Genomic DNA, 19489 nt, shown 5'->3' with positions numbered 1-19489 from the left:
TAAAAATCTAGCTAGATTGCCATGCAAGATATCGTATAACCAAGACAAACTCAAATTTATAATAAAGGCAACTTGCATTCAAAATGAACTCTACCCTTATTTTTATTAAAAGGGCAAACATCATGAATTAACCCAGCTGCTTACTTGAATTACAAAAGTAACATGATTCAATATGAAAATAAGAAACTGTCTACAAATCTCTTGACAGTAATAAATTGCAATATACAATGCATACAGGAGTCATACAGTGCAACAAACTTTCATACAAAACGAAAATATTTTAATACCTTTAAAATCCAATTTTTTCTTTAAAATCATTCATGAAAAAGACTCTCAGGTCAGAATTAACACCTCAATTAGTCAAGCATCAGGAAGCTACATTACAGCTATTTAATATACAAAGAGACATCTCTTAGCCGGTCCCTTCTTCCTAACGTCTCTGTTCTGGAATCGTACAGCCTCTTTCGTTTCTCAACACTCCCCATTCCATTATTTCTTCAGATCATGAAAACTGAATCTGTTGAACACCAGAAATCTAAGAACAGAAATTTTAAATTACAAGGATTTGAAGGAAAAAAGCTTTAAAGTAACATATGCATGTTATAAACATTAAACGAATAAAAATGATTGGCAATGAAAAATAAGTCTCCTTTCCACTCCAGATCTCTATTCCCTCTACCCAGAGGCAGCTACTTTATTAAAACTTCTTGTCTGTTTTTCTAAAACTTGTCTATGCAAATATTCCTGTACAGTCGAATTCTGACTCACAGCGACCCTATATCAGACAGAGTAGAACTGCCCCATATGGTTTTTCTAAGGCTGCAATCTTTAATGATGCAGACTGCTGCATCTTTCTCCCATGGAGTGGCTGGTGGTTTCGAACTGCTGACTTTTCAGTTACCGGCTTAGTGCTTAACCCCTGTGCCACCAGAGCTCCCTATGCAAACATAAACACTTGTTATATATTTTTAACCATTAAGAGACAATTATATATTTTAAGAAAACAATTTTTAACAACCTTCTCTATTTTACCAGGTCCTTAATAATAATAAAGTGCTGAAATTAACTACCTCAGATAAAAATCAGTAGCTATAAAAACATTTTTAAAATAGTTTAAAATACAAAGATAGTACTGTACCTGTTGATACGATGTTGTGTAAACCATTACATTTTGTTGTTGACCATCTGCAGTTATTAAACCAGCTGGTAACTGGTTAGCTAAGAGACAAAAAAAAAAAAAAAAAGTTAAAGAGAGAAAAGAACTGCATCTAGTTTCTTGGCCATTAATGTCTCATTACAATTCTACTTCTCAATGTAATCTTGGACAACATCATAAACTCCCAAATTTTCCATTTTTAAAAATGCTGCCTCAAAAGCCCTTTTTTTTTTTATTATGTTTCTTCAACTTTCTGAATTTTCATATCCCTTCCAAAAAAAAAAAAAAATTTTTTTTTTTTTAAAGTGTACTTGAGCTAATCACCCATGTATACAAATCTGGCATGGCATTTCTGGTTCATGGTTACAGCTACACCATGAGGTTTGGCTGGAGACAACATGTACATCAACCAAGTGATGCAGCACATATATAAGAGAAATATATATATAATATATGCAGATATATTTTATATGAAAAATATAATCACCATAGACTTTTTACTTCACTAATATTTAATCTTTAAAAAAGAAATCTTCAGTTAGAATTTACTGAAATCACAAGATTTTTATATTACAAACTACAATTCTCTATATTCCTATCTCATACAAACTTCACCAAAAATTAGGGACTATGGGAAGTCAGAACTACCAGTGAAGAATTATGTCTTCAGGGTTAAAATGTCTATGTATATCATTCACTGACTTCAAATATAAGGGCATGAATTAATAACTATTCAACATAGTACCGTTTCAAAATACTCAGTGCTGATAGTCCAAAAGTACCACTACAGACATTTAGCAGTAGTCAGAGCAAACAATCTACATGACGTGTGAGAACAAATGTAGTTGCATAAATGTATCTGAACACTCCTTACTAAATGCCTCCTCTGTAAGCTCTTCACTTAGTCCATCTGTAGCTGTGACTGCTCCACCGATTCCTTTCTCTCCTTTCATGGCCTGGGGGAACAAAACCAAAAAAGTAGTCACTGGTAGTTAAATGAAACTGTTCTCCAAATGAGAATGCTCAATTACTGCCTAAAATTAGGAGCTTCTACTATTACGAACATTCAAGAGTATTTATTAACATTTCTGGTTAATTACATGTGAAGAGGTTCTGCAAAATGCTAACTTTATATAAAGTGGTATCATTACAAGATAGTGTTAGCGAATGACCCAGAAAACAAACTATTTATAGATTAAAAAGAAAAAAAATTCTAATTCTACAGCACATCAAAGGGATAAAGAGAACTCTACTTAATTACAGATAAAGAAGTATACAAAATACCATAAATATTCAGCTTATAAATCTACTACAAATCTTATAAAGACATTACTATACCGAAAGAACTTAGGAACCTACAGTCAACTATTATTTTATACACAGTATATATGTATTATCAGTTAACTTATATATATATACATATATATGTGTGTGGTGTGTGTGTGTGTATGTATATATATATGTGCTACAGCTGCTAACAAAAAGGTCAGCAGTTTGAATCTACCAGGCACTGCTTGGAAATGCTACAGTCAGTTCTACTTTGACCTATACGGTCACTATGAGTAGGAATCAACTCGACAGCAATGCGTTTGGTTGGTTGTTTTTTATATGTATACATATATACACAAAAGGAGCCCTGGTGGCACAGTGGTTACATGCTCAGCTGCTAAACAAAAGGTCAGCAGTTTGAACCAACCAGCCACTCCATGAGAGAAAGATGTGGCGGTCTGTTTCTGTAAAGATTACAGCCTTGGAAACCCCATGGGGCATTTCTACTCTGTCCTGCAGGGTTGCTATGAGCTAGAATTGACTCAACAGCAGTGGGTTTGGTTTTTTGTTTTTGGTGGTACAGTGGTTAAGTGCTCAGCTGCTAAGTGAAAGGTCGGCAGTTAGAACCCACCACCCACTCCACAGGAGGAAGATGTGGCAGTCTGCTTCCGTAATGATTAAAACCTTGGAAACCCTTATGGGGCAGTTCTACTCTGTCTTACAGGGTTGCTATCAACTGGAATCAACTTGATGGCAATGGGTTGGTTTTTGTTTTTGTTTTTTTAATATACAAAATTTAGACGAAAGACCTCTAAAGATTCTGTTCACTCTAAGGCTCTCTGATACTAGAGATTTGTAAAACTGCTATGAGGAATTTACACATTCTCTACCCACTTTAATCATTCCATGCAGGTATCACTAAGTTAACCGGATCCTAACACTAAACATACTGTTTTAAGAAAATACTTTGAAAACAATATGAATCTGACACCCAGGTTGAAGTGTGGAATTAAATAAACTGACCTCAATTTATTTTTACAAAATTCATACCACAAGCAAAGGTAAACCTAATAGGAAATGTAGAGGAATTCAATCAACAATAAGAAAGGAATATAGTTATAATTTCCTCTTCTCATTATCTAAAAAGCCTCAAGCTTTGAGATGCTCTCTCTCTTGAATTAACTACAATAGTAAGAGCAGGAGCTAACGATTTATTGAATGCTCACTATATGCCAAGCTAAGTGCTGTCCATGGATTATTTTACTTAGCCCTCTTAATAACTGTGAGGTAGGTACTATTAATAGCCTCACTTTCAGATGAGAAAACTGAAGCTCAAAGTACTTCAATAATCTGCCCAAGCTCAGAGTTCATATTGGCAGAGCTATTCTGAATCCATAGTCCATGCTCTTAATCATTACATAACTATGCGTGTAGTTAATAATAAACAAAGGAAAAAAAGGGATTACTATTTAAGTACAGTAAGATAAGTGACTACACATTTCTTCTGAGAAATGGCACATATTTGGTATAAAATTATTTTTAATAATACATTTAAAAAGTTAGTCAACAGTGGATATTATTTTTTTTTTAAAGCATAACGGAAGACGTTCTACTTACCTCTCTGAATTTCTGAAGGTATAACTTCAGAGGTTCTACATAACTGTCAAAGCCCAACGTAGACATGGCAAAGAGAATATCTTCCCCATTGATTGTCTTCCGTTTCTCTTGATGGCATCTTTCACTTGCTTCAGATGTTATAAAGCTGATGAACTCACTTACACATTCTTGAACACATTCTTTGGCATCTTTTGCAATCTGAAGAGAAAAATCATATGTAAATTTGCAGGAAACTAACTATCACCTTCCTAACAACCCACAAAAATAAATGCTGCTCAGAAGACTACACTGTCCACTTCATGACTGTTAACCTTTAATTTCTGAATTGTATGCTAATAATACTAACACATCATGGGCTATCAAAATTTCAACCCTCGTAATTTTTAAGCCTTGAGCCAAAAATATCCCCTGAAGTCTTCTTATAACTAAAAAAAAAAAAAAACAATAGCTTAAATAGTAGAAAATGTCTGCCTTCAGCACTGTGTTCTTTTAAGAACTACCTATATGGGATCAAACTGACAACAGCAACTCGAAAGGTCAGACAGAAAACTAGGGAATAGTGAGTTTTTCTTAATGGGGAGGACCAATTTGGAAAAGGAGGTGAGAATGGTTGTACAACTTGAAGGATATAATCAGTGTCACTGAATTGTACATGTTAGAAACTACTGAACTGATATATGTTCTGCTCTATATATTCTCTCAACAACACACAAAAAAATTATAAAAAATTCCAACTCCCAGTCACAATAAAAACTCCTAAGTGAGAGAAGCCTTGACAGATATTCACAGAAAACAGAAAAAAGATACAAATCTATAGTGGTACAGGTATAAAACAGCAACCACTGGCTGTCCCTACTCCTGCATACACAGTGAACACTTACTAACCAAGTGCCTGAAGAAAATCAATCCTGTCACATATGTAATTAAAAATGTATGCAGACTTAAGTATCACTTCTCTGCCCTGCATTTCCATGAGTAAGGACACTTGTCTTAGAAGTAAGTGAAATGATATATGGTGACTTTTTTACTAGTAAAGACATGAAGTGTCAGGTACAAATTTTGAGTTTATTTAAAAGCCTACATCTGGATGCACATACCTGCCCCCTCATGATAAAAACCATTCCCTCTTAAGAGTCTCAGGTCTGAAAGTGAAGCTCTAAAACACTAACCCATGCAATTCCAAAGTCACTTCTATCTGGAGTGACACTCAAAATCTTTGATGAACATCACACCTTCACCTCCACGCCTGCTTTATGTACTGGAGACAAGTAAACAAGAGTTGCATAAATGCAGCCAAGCAAGGTAACAATGCATGCCACATACGTAATTTTAACATTTCTAGTAGCCACGTTAAAAAAAGAAAAAAGACACGGGTGAAATTTAATAATATATTTTATTTAAGCCAATATATCCAAACTATTACCATTTCTACATAGAATCTAATATTTTAAAAATTGAGATAGTTAACACTGTTTTCATCCTAAGTCTTCAAAATCTGCTGTATATGTTACATTTGCGTAATATGACAATTTAGACTAGCCACATTTCGAGTGCTCAGAGCCATATGTGGTGTCTTCCCACAAAACTACTTGGGAAAAAAAAAAAGTTGAATTTAAAGGCATGTTAGTAGTTGTAATTATTTTAAAATACTTGTTTCCATAATACAAAGTTAAAAAAAAAAAAATCCTTACTACACCTGTATCAGCTTATGACCCAACTTTGCTGCAACATCATAGAAATTACAAACTTCCTATGTCCAAACCAGACGGTTCTGGCAATATACCTATTTTTTTTTTTAAAAGAATCTTAATTTTATGTTATCTGCTCCCAATAAATTGGGAGTGGGAGAGTATCTGGGGACATGACAGAACTAAAAATAGAACGGAGTTCAGTAACTAAGTACAAAGAGTTGAAAGAAATATTTGATTTGCTGAAAGGCTGAGTGACTAAAATCAATAGCTAATTATATTATGTATCCAGGTGGCTTTACGTTCCTTGCTCCTCCCTCACCCCAAGCACCTAGTTAAGTTTTCTCATCTACATCATTACCTTTCCTGTTTGAGGTATGGCATTTTTCATTATCCTTGCCACATTTGCAATTGGGAGATATATATCTTGTTCTCTGAAACTTTCTTTTGAACCATTCGTGTCTTCATGATCATTCATGCTGTCCTCAGTATCTAAAGGAAAATAATTTAGGTTTAAAGCTTCTCATCATTTTTACTTCATGATATAGAAGACTACCTGGAACGATCTAGAATAAGAACCATTCTAGTTCATTTCGTAAGCTTCTGGGAATTAGTTAGGATAGCAGTTCTTTTCAGTTTTCTCAGGGCCAAAACTGAGCCTCGTCCTTAGTATCAAACTCATTGCCCACAATACTTTTATCTTCAACTTTACCTACTAAAATCCTACCTACCTGTTCTTCAAGAAGCTCAAAAGACATCTCCACAGCACCTTCAGGAATTATCCCTCCTTCCACAAAATACCACAACCGCTTCTCTGTGTCTTTTCTCTGACACATTTTATAATTCTGTTTCCGCACTCCCCTATTAGATTTTTGTTACTTGATGTCAGGTGTTGGCTTGTGCCCTTCTTAGGACCCGGTACAGCACCTTCCACAGAGGAGGTACTCATAAACAACTGTTGCATGACTTAGCTATGAAACTGAAACTACAATCTAAGCCTCCTTAAATATTGCTAGATTTATGTTTATTCAAAGTCAAGTTTACACAGAATGAAAAAACTGGCCTTGAATATTACTGATTCATTTAGATTATTATTAATGTAGTAACTAGTTTTTCTGCTTTGTTTTGTTTTATTGTGGTGAATACGAATATATATAAGAAATACAAAAAATTTGCCCATGTACAATTCAGTATACCCATTGCTATTGAGTCCATTCCGACTAACAGCTACCCTGTAAGACAGAGCAGAATTGCCCCCACAGGGTTTCCAAGGAGCACCTGGTGGATTCGAACTGCCTACCTTTTGGTTAGCAGCTGTAGCTCTTAACCACTATGCCACCAAGGTTTCCTACAATTCAGTATAGTAACTAGTTTTTGAACAAAGTTATAGCAGTAGTCCCATGGTTCTTTTAAAAAGTGAAATTTCAAGTTATACAGATCTAGATATAACTAAAGCTTTCACAGTATCAATAACATCTTTTTATGGCTAAATGCGATATCCTGTAAGTAAACTTCCCACTCTTTATATGTATTAAATAGAAAAGGCACTTAAACTGATCCAATTTACATGTTTTGAGTTTAAAATAATGCTATCAAAATTAATAATTTGAGTATATGCCTTAGAATGAAATGACTCCTCCCTGCCAAAAAAACTGCCCCCTCAAAAACATATCTTAATTTTTTTTTAATTCTACAAATCAGAAGGCTGCAAATATATATATATATTTTTCTGACAGGCCAGCTTAATACTGCTGTTTTAATACCTAAGATAGTTCAAACTTAATAGGGAGTAAAAAACAAAAATCAGCTTGTACGTAAGTACTAGAAATATAATAACTGGTAACAACTCACCCTCTAAAGAACTATTTATCATGTCAATTGAATAAGAATTTGTCATATTTAATACTTAAATAGGAAATCAACAATACATTTTCAAAGACACTGTACAAGTAAAAAAAAAGGCATACTTTTATAGTAGAAAAATTGTTTTCCTAGGACTCAAAACTCTTGAGGACTGCTTCTAATAAAAATGGCATGGCATGGCTTTCTAGACTTTCACTGAACTGTGACACAAGAATGCTAATTTTCCTGGAAATAAAAAAGTAACCTAGAACATTGTATTAATATAATTTCCACTTTCTAATTGATTTTTGTTGGAAACCCTGGTGGCATAGTGGTTAAGTGCTACGGCTGCTAACCAAAGGGTCGGCAGTTCAAATCCACCAGGCGCTCCTTGGAAACTCTATGGGGCAGTTCTACTCTGTCCTAAAGGGTCGCTATGAGTCGGAATCAACTTGACAGCACCGGGTTGGGGTTTTTAATTGATTTCTACTTTCGAATTTATTTGTATCTGTGGCTTTCTTACCATCATGAGGCTGTATAACATAATGGCTTCCTCCAATATAGTCTGCAGAAATTCCTAGTTGAGAAGCATCTGTTGTAGAACTGTCACCGTCCATCTATGAGGGAAAAGAGCTTTTCAGTACTCTTCAATAAAAGTTACATTAAAAACCATGAATAGATTCAATATTCAAAAACTGTCAGAGGATGGTCCAGTTAAATTTTTCATAGCCTTAAGCTTACTAAAACATTTCTATTTCTCCATTTGGAAACCTTTCAATAATGTGCCAGTTTTTACGATTTTCCTACCCACCCTCCAAAAGTGTAAGTATAAGACCAATAAGAAAATAAAACCAGGAAACAAACTAAAACACATGCCTCTTTCTTTTTAATTATATAATCCTCAAATATAGTATAGGCAATCCTGACTTGCAACCTAATTTATCCCTGAAATGATAATCAAAGCCAAAATCAGTGTAGTAGTCAACTGTAAGTCACCTGTAGCCATCACTTCCAGCTCTCTGATATTTCTGTACAAACTCTTCCTAACAAGGAAACCCTTTTGCGCTTGGACAAACTTTCTTTGCTATCTCAGAGAAGTTCCAAAACAGACAATGTCTTGGTTCAAACTGTTGCTCGGTATAGAAACATATGGATTCCCTACACAATTCTGTACCCACGCAGTCTATATTTTGAACCAGCCCATCACCTCTGCTTCTTGTCAAAGGTTAGTTTTCTCTTCCTCCTACCTTTTTGATTTTTTAAAGAAAAAAAAGGAGGGGTCAGGAGATTAGAGACCTGCTTATAAAGAAAAGAACAGTATAGGCATAATCAAGAATGAGAGATTAAATGTCTATTTTTAAAGAAGCCTGTTTAATTAATTTTTCTCAGAGCTAAAAGAATTCCAAGAGGAAAAACCTGGGGGGAAAACTGAGTCATATGCCCTGAACTGGCTCTATTCTATCTCCCCATCATGGCAAATCACAGGCGTCATCAGGCACTTACCAGCTTTTCTGCTTTGCAAATAATAATACCCCAAACAGTAAGGTGCTATTTGTGGGCAAAAAAACTAAAAATACAGTATCTGAATTAAAACAGCAAAATGTCCACACAACTAGAGAAATTAAGTTGGAATTAAGTATAATTTATAATGCTTTCAGACCAAATAAAGAAGAGATACTTGATCCTAAATGCTTATCAATACCCAGGATCCAGCACAAACTTAATGTTATTAATTACAATATTTTAGTGCCTGTATAACACATTGCTGCTTTTTCCATCTCTGTTGGATATTTTATCTAATATTAAAATACCAAGCTAGTTTCCAAGTATTCAATAACATGGCATTTCTTTCATGCATCTGTTGACTGTAATATCTAATTGTAAGTACAGATATGTTTCCATGATTTAAATAGTTGTCTTAAAGGGGTAGAGAATTACATACCTTTAATTATTTATAAAAGCACAGACACCTATTTGATCCTTTTTAGTGGCCTGCAAGAGGTAAATAACGAAGTTGGTGAGCTGACTGTGATTCCCCTACTGATCCCTGAAAACAAGCATCTCTATCAGCTGAATATATATTTCTGTATAAGACAGAAATAACAATACCACCTTCAACAACTAATATAAATGCATGTGAAACATTACCTAAGTATAAAATGTTAGTTTGATCTTAAAATGCTAATAAGAAAGTAGGACAGTAGCCTGTAACAGACACAATGATGGATTAGCCATGAAAGAGAGCTCAATCAGGCTAGCTGTGAGTTGGCTAGTTTTCACGATGCCCTAAGGGAGTCCCTGGGTGGCACGAATGGTTAAGAGGCTTGATGACTAGCAGAAGGCATGGCAGTCTGAACTGACCCAGAAGTGCCTCGGAAGACAGGCCTGGTGACCTGCTTCCAAAAGGTCACAGCCTTCAAAACCCTATATATATTCAACAGGCACCTAACAACGACAAGGGAGACCAAGGTGCAGGAGACAGGACCAAAGAGGTTGTTTCAGAATGTACCATTGGATACAAATTTTTTATAGGGGAAAAAGAAGTAACAGAAATTCTTTGCCGAATGAATGCCCACAGGATACAAGTCCCTTTAAATCTGCCGATGAGCCAGACACTGTTCGAATAACTAGCTGGATATGGGAGATGAGTTAGTTTGTATAGCACAAGCAAAAGTTTTAAATGCAAAAAGTTTAAATCATATTATTATTTTGTCACGCCCTGGAATTAGCAAGATTAATAGCATTAACCTCAGTCTTCTAAAAATGAGGATAAGCGTATTTCAAAGAATTGTCAGAATGAAATAAAGCAGAGAAAACTGCAAAGGACAGTGTATGGCATGCAGTGTACTCAGCAGACGTCTGGTCTCATGATCCCTGCTTAACTGTCTGTCTCTGGGTCTACAAGTTCTAGCTTTTCTGTCATTTCACCATACCTTTGTCTTCCTCTCCTCTTTCTGCCATTAAAATTCCAGCCCATACTTTGACCCAATGTTTCCCCTGGAATCTTCCCTGATTTACCCAATTCTGCATTCCAAAAATTAATGTTACCTTCCTTAAAGCCCCATGGCACTCAGAGCCTTTCAATCAATAAATCAGCCTAACCTTTGATGCTTACAATATGCTAGCCACTCTCATATATATAAGGAACAAGGGGGAAAACTTGATACTAAACAGGAAAATGAATCCCAGTGGTTTCCTCTAAGCCTGAAATTTCCTGTAAAAATTTACAAAACAGATTATAGATTCTAAGAAGGCCAGTCAACAAATATTTACTGAGTGAGCACTTAGTATCATCTGGGCTGTGCTCTGTGCTGGTGACACAGGAGTCAACAACACAGACAAGGTCTCTGTCCTTACCTGGCGAAGATAAACATTACATAAACTGGAGGGCAGGGTGAAGAGGTGGGGGAAGGTAGCCTATTAATAATACTTCCAGGGCACAGGCTTTGGAATCAGATCACCTGGTTTGAATTCCCTGCTACTACTAGCCATGTGACCTTGAGCAAGTTAACCTTCCCAGGTTTTTTCATATATAGAATAAGGATGAGAGGAGGAGTCACCTCTCAGGGCTCCTGTACAGATGAGGAGATGACCCATGTGAAGACTCAGCACAGTACAATGGAGGTACTCAATAAATCTTATATACAGCTATTAAATAATTACAAATAATTAACTCATTGCTAGTGCCAAGTGCTAAGAAAAACATCTGTTCTGTGAGCTCATTCTAAAAGGGACCTCAAGGAAGGCTGTCTCGGGAAAGGACATTTAAACTGAGCCTGAAAAATGAGCAGAAGTTAGTCAGGCAAAGAAAGGCAGGAAAAGAATGCTGCAGGCAGAGGGAACAGAGAAATATAGCACTAGTAGATTGGAACAAGCTAGGTAGGGACTAAATCAAGTGGTACTTTGTGGACAAGAATGAATCAAAGAGTTTTAAGCAGAAGAGTGCAGATTTTTTTTTTAAAAAAAAAGATCACGCTGCAGTCCAGTACAGACAACGAAACCGAGGGAAGCATAATGCTGCATGCATCCTGGGAAGATGATGATCATTCCCAGTATCTGGTCCAGGGCAACTGCACTAGAGATCGAGAGACGCAGAGGAGCTAGAGAGCTTTTTAGCAGAGAGATCGACAAGATTCAGTGACTGACTTAACACGAGCTAGACCAAGGACCAAGGATAACGCTGGGATTCTTGCAGCTGGGTAGACAGATGGCTATCACTGCAGAGAATGGGAGACAAAAGGCATAGGAGGCTGGGCAGTGTAAAGAAAATAGTTGACACTGGAGACCATAAATTTACACTGGTATCACTATGTCCACTTGTGACATTCACAGCCCGGTGTAAGCCTAGAGAAGCTAAAGTGTTGGATTTCATCCACAACTGGTTTTCATTCAGGTATGTGCCACAAAGGGGGAAAAGCATGCAGGATAATAAGAAATGATGACTCATGAAATCTAAGGGAACTGAATCCCATTAAGTTAATGTTAATGACTACTCTAATTATTTGGCTGAACTGATAATACTGTTCTCTAAAATATTAAGTAAAATAAATGGTCAGCTGGCTAAACTAATAAATTTGTATTTGATAATTTTTTGATGTGGCAGTATTTTAAATGTACTTATAAGTTATTGCATAAACAGTAAATAATGCCTTCATTAATAAGCTTAACACTTATTGAACACTTTCTAAGTATCTCATGCAATGCTCATAGCCCTCCGAAGCAGGTGAGAAAATTGAGGTATACAACACCAACTTGCCCCACATGATACAGCTAGTAAATGGGACTGAACTCCAGGGTGTCAGATGCCAAGTAGTTTACAGTATTGGTTCCTGGTAGTTTTTTCTACAGTCCTTTAAGCCTAAATCTTTATAATTTTCCTCCTCTAAATTTCCAACCTTGATTGTATATTGAAAACATTTAAAATCGCTTCTCAAACACGGACAGTATTTGTGAAACGGTAAGAAAACGCACCCTGGTTTTGGCCTTGTCTTACCAGGAGACAGGTAAGGAGCACTGTCTCTTAGAACAGACTGCTGGGTTTGAAGCTAAGTTCCCCTCTCCTTTTACTTGCGGTGTGTCTTTGAACAAGTTACACAGGACCCTTTGTACTTTAGCTTCCCATTATTTAAATGGGTCGTTAGGAGAAATAAGCAAAACTATTGTATAAAAGGAAACTCTGGTGGCATAGTGGTTAAGCGCTACAGCTGCTAACCAAAAGGTTGGCCGTTCAATTCCACCAGGCACTCCTTGGAAACTCTATGGGGCAGTCTACTCTGTCCTATAGGGTTGCTATGAGTCAAAATCAACTCCATGGCAATGGGTTTCGTTTTGATTTTTTTATTGTATAAAAAGCACTTGGCAAAGCACAGGATACACAGTGAGAACTCAATAAACGTAATCTAGTATTGTTATTGTCGTTTCGAATATAGTTCTCATGATTCTTTCTAGGCACAATGTTTTCTCTCTCTCTTGACCTCGTTCATCTGTTTTCTGAATCATGCTGTTGTTGCTGTTAGGTGCCACTGGGTTGACTTTCAACTTACAGACACCCCATGTGACACATAGTAGAACTGCCCCATAGGGTTTTCTAGGCTGTAATCTTTATAGGAGCAGATTGCCAGGTTCTTTTCTCCTGTGGAGCCGCTGGGTGGGTTTGAACCACCAATCTTTTGGTTAGCGGCCGAGCACTTAACTGTTGCACCACCAGGGCTCCTTTTCTGGATCATATTCATTTTTCTCTGAGGATAAGAAATAATAGAATTCCTCTTCTCTAATGTGCCTGCAGTCCTCCTTACCAGCTTTTCCACTCTTCCTTAAACAGGCTTTGTCTCCTTCATTAAACACATAAAAGTACACATAGATACATTAAACCTTAAGTCTCCACACACATCCTTGTCAGCTGTCATTCCTACCTGAACACAGTCCTTACACACCTCTTCCTCCCTTTTTAAACTCCATGGCATGTGCTTTTAGACCCCAACACAATACTGATACCTCTCTTAAAAGCTGCCAGTGATCTTGCCTTTATCCTACTTGACTGTTCTTTGTAGTGCTGGCCACTGCTGACCTCACATTTATATTTGAATTCTCTTCTCCCTGGATTTCCAAAGCAATACTCTTGCCTGGTTTATCCTCTCCTACCTAGCCCCTAATTGTTGGTTTCATCCAAGGTTATCATTGTGTCTTTCTTCCCTTACTGTCTTAATGAGCTCATTAAGTATCAATTCTCTGCTCATAAGTCCCAAATCTACAGCCAATATCCTGCTGCCACTCAAGCAAGCTATGCCTATAGAACATGTCTAGTCTAATATCCCCATCATTGCAAACTTCAGATACAGGAAAATGAAACTTACCTTTCCCATCCCCTGCAGAAAGGAGAAGGGGTCTCCTTTCCCACTACTGTAATTCTATCAAGCAACACTATCCTTCCACTCTCCTAGGCTAAAAATACCAGAGCCATCTTAGGTTCTTCCATCTTCTTCAAGCTCTACCTACCTGTTGTCTCTTTTAAAATGTCTCCTGGATACACCATTCCTTTTCTATTTCCACTGAATTACTACCCAACCTGCCTTACATATTGTTCTTAGGCTAATCTTGTTAAAATACCAAGGAGCCCTGGTAGCACAGTGGTAAAGTACTCATCTGCTAACCGAAAGGTTGGCGGTTCGAACCCACCAGCTGCTCTGCGACAGAAAGATAAGGCAGTCTGCTTCCGTAAAGATTACAGCCTTGGAACCCGTATGGGGCGGTTCCACTCTGCCCTACAGGGCTGCTATGAGTCAGAATCAACTCCATGACAATAAAAAAGACAATATGTTTGGTTTTTTCAGGTTTTATGGCTCTTGAAAGGAGTCACAGTGGTGCAATGGTTAAACACTCAGCTGCTAGCCTGCTAACCGAAAAGTTGCAGTTCAAATCTACCAGCGGCTCAGAAGGAGAAAAGACTTGGCAATCTGCTCCTATAAAGATTACAGCCTAGGAAACCCTAGGGGGCAGTTCTACTCTGTCATATGGGGCTGCTACGAGTCAAATCAACTTGACAACACACAACAACGTAGCTCTTGAACCAATAATGGTTCCTCCTGAAAGTCTTCTGCATCAAATCCAAAACTAGTATCAAGCCTTTGCATAAGTGCTTCCCCACGGAACCTAATTAAACTTGCTTCTTGCTCACCTAGTTCTACCTTCAGGGCTGATAAAATCTTAGTGCTAGAATGTGCCTTACTTAAGGACACTAAGTGCAGTTTTTCATTTTAGGAGTTAGGCAACCATGGTTCCAAGAAGTTGTGACATGCCCGAGGTCAAAGACACAGTAGCAGATCCAGAACTCAGCGTCTAGATGACCTAACTGCTATCTCTCCACTACACTATCCTGTGAAATCCTCACTTAGACCGTGCAGATCTACGCTCATCCCCTGAACATAATCTCTTCATCCCTGCTTCCATGCCTCTGCTTTTGGTGATAGCATCTTTCCACCTCCCTGCGAGAATGCCCTCCACTATCCAAATCCCATCTGTTCTTCAAGGCTAGGTTTAAGGCCTACACACCCCCTCCCTGAGGACACCTCCCCGAGTACCCAGGCCTACCACACCTCTCCTTCGCACCTGAGCTGCACTTGGAGCCAGCATTCTCAGTTCGGCACATCACTGTCCTCTAAGGATTCCACTCAACTAAAGCCCTGCCAGGTAAACAGCCAGCCTCTTAAGAGCTGGGACAGGCTGTTTACCCTGTAGCCTCTATAGCACTTAGGGCCCCACAGGAAACACTATATGTGAGCGACTGATAATAAGGAAGCAACAGGAATGAGCAAAGAGGTACTGTCTGTCTAAGCTTGGAAGGCATTCATTCTAACAGTAATCTCCAATATAAATCAGTTATAATTTTGTTTCCAGCCAGTTACTGGAAAAATCTAATTAACAACCAAAATGACCAACCACACTTACTGTCATGAAATACTGTCAGAACCGTGTTGTCAGTGGTGCTTAAGAATGCCTCTAAAGAGGTGGCTTTGCCAATTTCAACCTAAAAGAAAAACATTCATTAGTGGTAAAAATGTATAGCCTACAGGCTTTCTTCCTAGGAAGATTAAAGAGGGCACCTATTGTTTTGCCTACTATTCTTACTTCACTGGAGTGCACGGTAACAAACGGTGCAAAAGGCAGACACCCAACAATGTTTGCTAAACTGAAAGATTTATTTTGGAGAACTTATTAAAAAAAAGTTCATTCTATGAGGGGAGGGAGGATATTACTTTTCCAACATATCCTTGAACTTAGTCATGTTCATTATATATTCATCACAACACGCCAAATGGGAACCAAATTATATAGAAGGCAAGAGATCAAAAATTACACATCTAAATTACTTAAAATATTGACACCCAAAACATCCCACTTATCAACTTTATTTTTTTTGATGATGGTTCTCACAATGTTTCAGAGTAATTTAAGGGCTCAAAAAAACGGGAAAATTTTCTCTCAGAATATAATGCTTTTAAATGAAATATCATCTCAGATTATACTGGAAAGAACATACATCCACTGCCCAGAGAACATACAAATAGCATAATCAATTAAGATGCCTATTTATAATCTTAAGGCATCATCATTTTGGACAAAAACTGCATCTGGATAACACTTCTGTTTCACTCAGGTATACACAGCTGAATAAATTAGTATTCATTACCGTGTTACCATCTCCATTTCTCATTTGCTCTTTTCCTTTTCTCAAGTGAAACAACTAAATGGGGGTGGGGAGGTGGGCAAAACAAAAACACATTCTTTCAGTGTTAATTTTAGAAGGAGAAGAGATATTTGCATGCATTCAAGCATGAAATCTAGTAAATAGCAGAAAAAACTGTAGCCACTGAATTGCATTTTTTAAATGCCATTAAAAAGGTCCAAGGCAGCAAAGACTGCCGGACATTGTCTACTCTGCTATAATCTTCAAAGCAATTTCTAATTTGTTTTCAAATACTGTCCTCTTTTTAACCACAAAACTGCCCATAAAATCCCTTCCTTGTAGCTGTGTTATATCCTCAGATTATCTTTGCAAAAAAAAAAAAAATATATATATCTCTTTAGAACACTTAGTTTAAAATATAGGAGCTACACATACTTCTATATTTTGTTTGGAATGGGGGGAAGGGAGGGAACCACGCCTCACCACAGTCACTCACCCAAATAGTTCAGTATATATTCAGATGAAACGTATTAAAGGACACTATCAACTCATACGGTATACAGTTTCTTCAAGGCAGGTTATGATATATGCAAAAGCTCAAGGGAACGCATACATCTGTTCAATGTTTGAAAAAAATGCAAATTTGTATCCAAGAAAAGCAGTAGTCCCTCCCTCCCCCCGCCCCCCCCCCCCCCCATTGGCATCAACAACCAGTTTCGCATCAATACAATCCTTAGATAAAGCTACAAGGGGAGTGCGGGGGAAGGAAAAATTGCCTTGAAAGGAATTCTATCTGAACTTTCAATACTTTACAAATAAAATCCCTATTTACTACTGCAATTTACATTGATCAGTTTACCTCATCACTTGATGCTGCTGATTATTTACATACTAAGAGAGCTGAACCCACCCCAGTGACTGGCGGCATGAACCGTGGAACTGGGGAGCACATGCGGGTTAGTGGGATGCCATTTTTTTTCTTTTTTTTTTAAAGGTCGCCTGTTACCTAATCTTGTTTAAATTATGTTGGTACAGTACTTTGGGCGAGATTACGGTTTGTGGGTGCTCTGTAATTCTTTGTTCTCCGGGACTGCTGCTGCTTAGGGTCCGGCGTATCCTCCCCGCCTCCCACCACCAATGATTAAAACCTCAGTTCAATCCGAAAGGCTTCCTTCCCACCTTCGGGGCAAGTCCAGGGACCGCAAGCCGCCAGATGGCTGCATTCTTTACGTGTAAACCAAATCCATTCCTTCCTCCCGGGGACCTGGCTTCCTCCCCACGACGGTGGCGGGGCGCCCCCGACCCCACGACCCGGTCCGGCCGAGCGGTCAGCACCGCGTGCGCGGGGCGGGCGACCCCGGCGCGCATCTCCCGACTCGCCCCGCCGCGGACCGGCCAGGCCCCGGACCCCGCAGCCCACGCCGCTGCCTGCCCGCCTGCCCGCCCGTCCGCCCGCCCGTCGCGCTGCGCCCGGGATGCCGCGGGCGGACAAAGCGGCCGGGCCCACCAGGCCCCGGCGGGCGGGCGGGCAGGGGGCACTCCTCGGGGCCCCCGCGCGGCGGCCGGGGCCAAGGGCGCTCCTTCGGCCGGGCCGCCGCGCCGGGGTCGGGGTCGAGGTTCCGGGCCAGCCCCCCCGGGCCAGTCCCCGCACAAAATGGAGCCGCCCCGGGGCGCCGCTGCGAGAGGCCCGACAGCACCTCGGAGCCCGACGGCGGCGAGCGGGAGGCGGCCTGGCCCGCGTCCCGCCGCTCCTCGGCCCGGCGCACAAAGAGCGGCGCCGCGGCCCCGCGCCGCTGCCCGGCCAGGCCCGCAGCTGGAGCGGCCTCGCAGGCGCCGGCCCGGCCCCGGCCCGGCCCGGGCGGGAGGGAGGCGAGTGCCCCCGGCAGCGGCGGCGTTGGCGGCGGGGACGGAGCCGGGAGGAGACGGACATTTCATTCGAGCTAAAGTGGAGTCGGTTTAGGAGCGATCATTGGCCGAAGCGAGACACAAACCTCCAATGCAGCCCTGGTTGGCTCCCGTCTCCAATCGGCTGTTTGGTTGGACAGAAAATGGCTGCGAAGGAACCAGTCCCAGCGCGGAGCTCCGCTTCCAGGACTCGGCTTCCCCTCCCTCCGCCGCGGGCCGCTTCCCTCGGCGCGTCACCCTCCCTCCGCACCTCCCGCGCGCAGCCCCGCCCCCGGACGCGGCCCCGCCCCCGGCCCGCCCCGGCGCCCGCCCAGCCCGCGGAGAGGCGGCCGCTGCGAAGGGATGCGGGCCGGCTGCAGCGCCTCCGGCGGCTGCGCGGTGCGGGCGGGCGGCCTGCGGGCTCTGCGGGGGCTTCCGGGAGCCAGTGCCAGGGCGCGCTGTTAAGGCCTGTGCGGTCTTTCTTCCCCCAGAGTTTCCCAGGCCTGTGCGAAGCAGGAGGTCTCAGGCCTCCCTCTGTTTTTAACCCCATTTACTCCCTCACGTGGAATTGTCTCGCCCGCCTGGTTTAAGCTTGCCTGCGCCTCGATTTTTAAGGAGAAACCACGGGCATAAGCCGCTGGTTAGGGCCACACCCGAGCCACGGGGTTGGCTGGAACGGCGGGTACCTCCTGGACCGCCTTCAGCACCTTGTGTCCCTGCGAACGCAGCCAAAAGTACAATGCCCTCTCTCACTGGACCGTTGAGCTCCGGTGCTAGCTCTTCAGATTTCAACTAAAGATACAACCCCTCTTTCAGGTTTAACAGGTTGGTCAGTTTAGTCAGCTTTCACCCCGAACTTAAAATGTTGCATTTCCTACCGTTCCCCAGAGTCGTTGCAATCTGACATGTGGCTTTTCCCAACCAGATGACTTGTTGGCTGCAAGAATCCATGGCCCAGTATTGCCTAGTGCAGCCCAGCTGCTCCCGCTCTGTCTTTCCCTGACTGCAGCCTGGGTCGGACTTGCCTCGCTTCTCTAGGCTGCGTCTATCACAGATGGGCGGTGACACCGCAGACCACAGGATTTCTGCGCCGGGAGCTGGGGTCGCGGTCCCTCTACTTCACTGAACAAGTGGCCTGGTGCCGCCTGAAACTTCTCAGCTTTAATCACATAAAAATATGTAGGCACGTTTTATTTACAGAGCTCTTACTGTTTTTCTGCAGACTTTAAAATTTCCAGGGCAAATAAGAAAGCAAGGACAAATGAAATCGCCCAAATTATTCCCAGAGCAATGCCACTAAGAAATCAGAAAACGTGGTTTGAATTCCAGCTCCCCCACTTCCTGGCTTGT

The 19489-nt window shown here is 40.5% G+C and overlaps 1 protein-coding gene across 8 annotated transcripts; it reads right to left on the bottom strand.

Annotated features, from left to right (window-relative positions):
- Positions 1-84: 84 nt before the first annotated feature.
- On the bottom strand, positions 85-18372 carry NFYB (nuclear transcription factor Y subunit beta). 8 transcript variants are annotated; one of them, XM_010599817.3, is made up of 10 exons: positions 17435-17585; positions 16752-16870; positions 15517-15595; positions 9515-9564; positions 8096-8189; positions 6092-6222; positions 4043-4240; positions 2031-2112; positions 1139-1218; positions 85-535 (listed from the first exon to the last, which is right to left on the bottom strand). In XM_010599817.3, exons 5-10 carry the CDS (start codon positions 8187-8189, stop codon positions 503-505), a joined length of 618 nt encoding a protein of 205 aa, XP_010598119.1. In that variant the 5' UTR covers positions 9515-9564; positions 15517-15595; positions 16752-16870; positions 17435-17585; the 3' UTR covers positions 85-502. The 8 variants fall into 8 exon arrangements, with proteins under 8 accessions (XP_010598119.1, XP_064139749.1, XP_064139748.1 ...); XM_064283679.1 differs by lacking the exons at positions 16752-16870; positions 17435-17585 and adding an exon at positions 18247-18372; XM_064283678.1 differs by lacking the exons at positions 9515-9564; positions 17435-17585 and adding an exon at positions 18247-18342.
- Positions 18373-19489: the final 1117 nt, after the last annotated feature.

This window comes from Loxodonta africana, chromosome 4 (assembly GCF_030014295.1).
Source record: "Loxodonta africana isolate mLoxAfr1 chromosome 4, mLoxAfr1.hap2, whole genome shotgun sequence".
NCBI lineage: Eukaryota > Metazoa > Chordata > Mammalia > Proboscidea > Elephantidae > Loxodonta > Loxodonta africana.
This window is presented reverse-complemented; position numbering and strand designations above follow the sequence as displayed.

Excerpts from the sequence above, each read along its gene's own strand:
- NFYB (XM_064283677.1), bottom strand. Across the intron at positions 4,241-6,091 it reads CCATACCTCAAACAGGAAAG|ATTGCAAAAGATGCCAAAGA; the intron begins GTAATGATGTAG and ends TTTTCTCTTCAG. Across the intron at positions 536-1,138 it reads ACACAACATCGTATCAACAG|ATTTCTGGTGTTCAACAGAT; the intron begins GTACAGTACTAT and ends TTCTGTTCTTAG.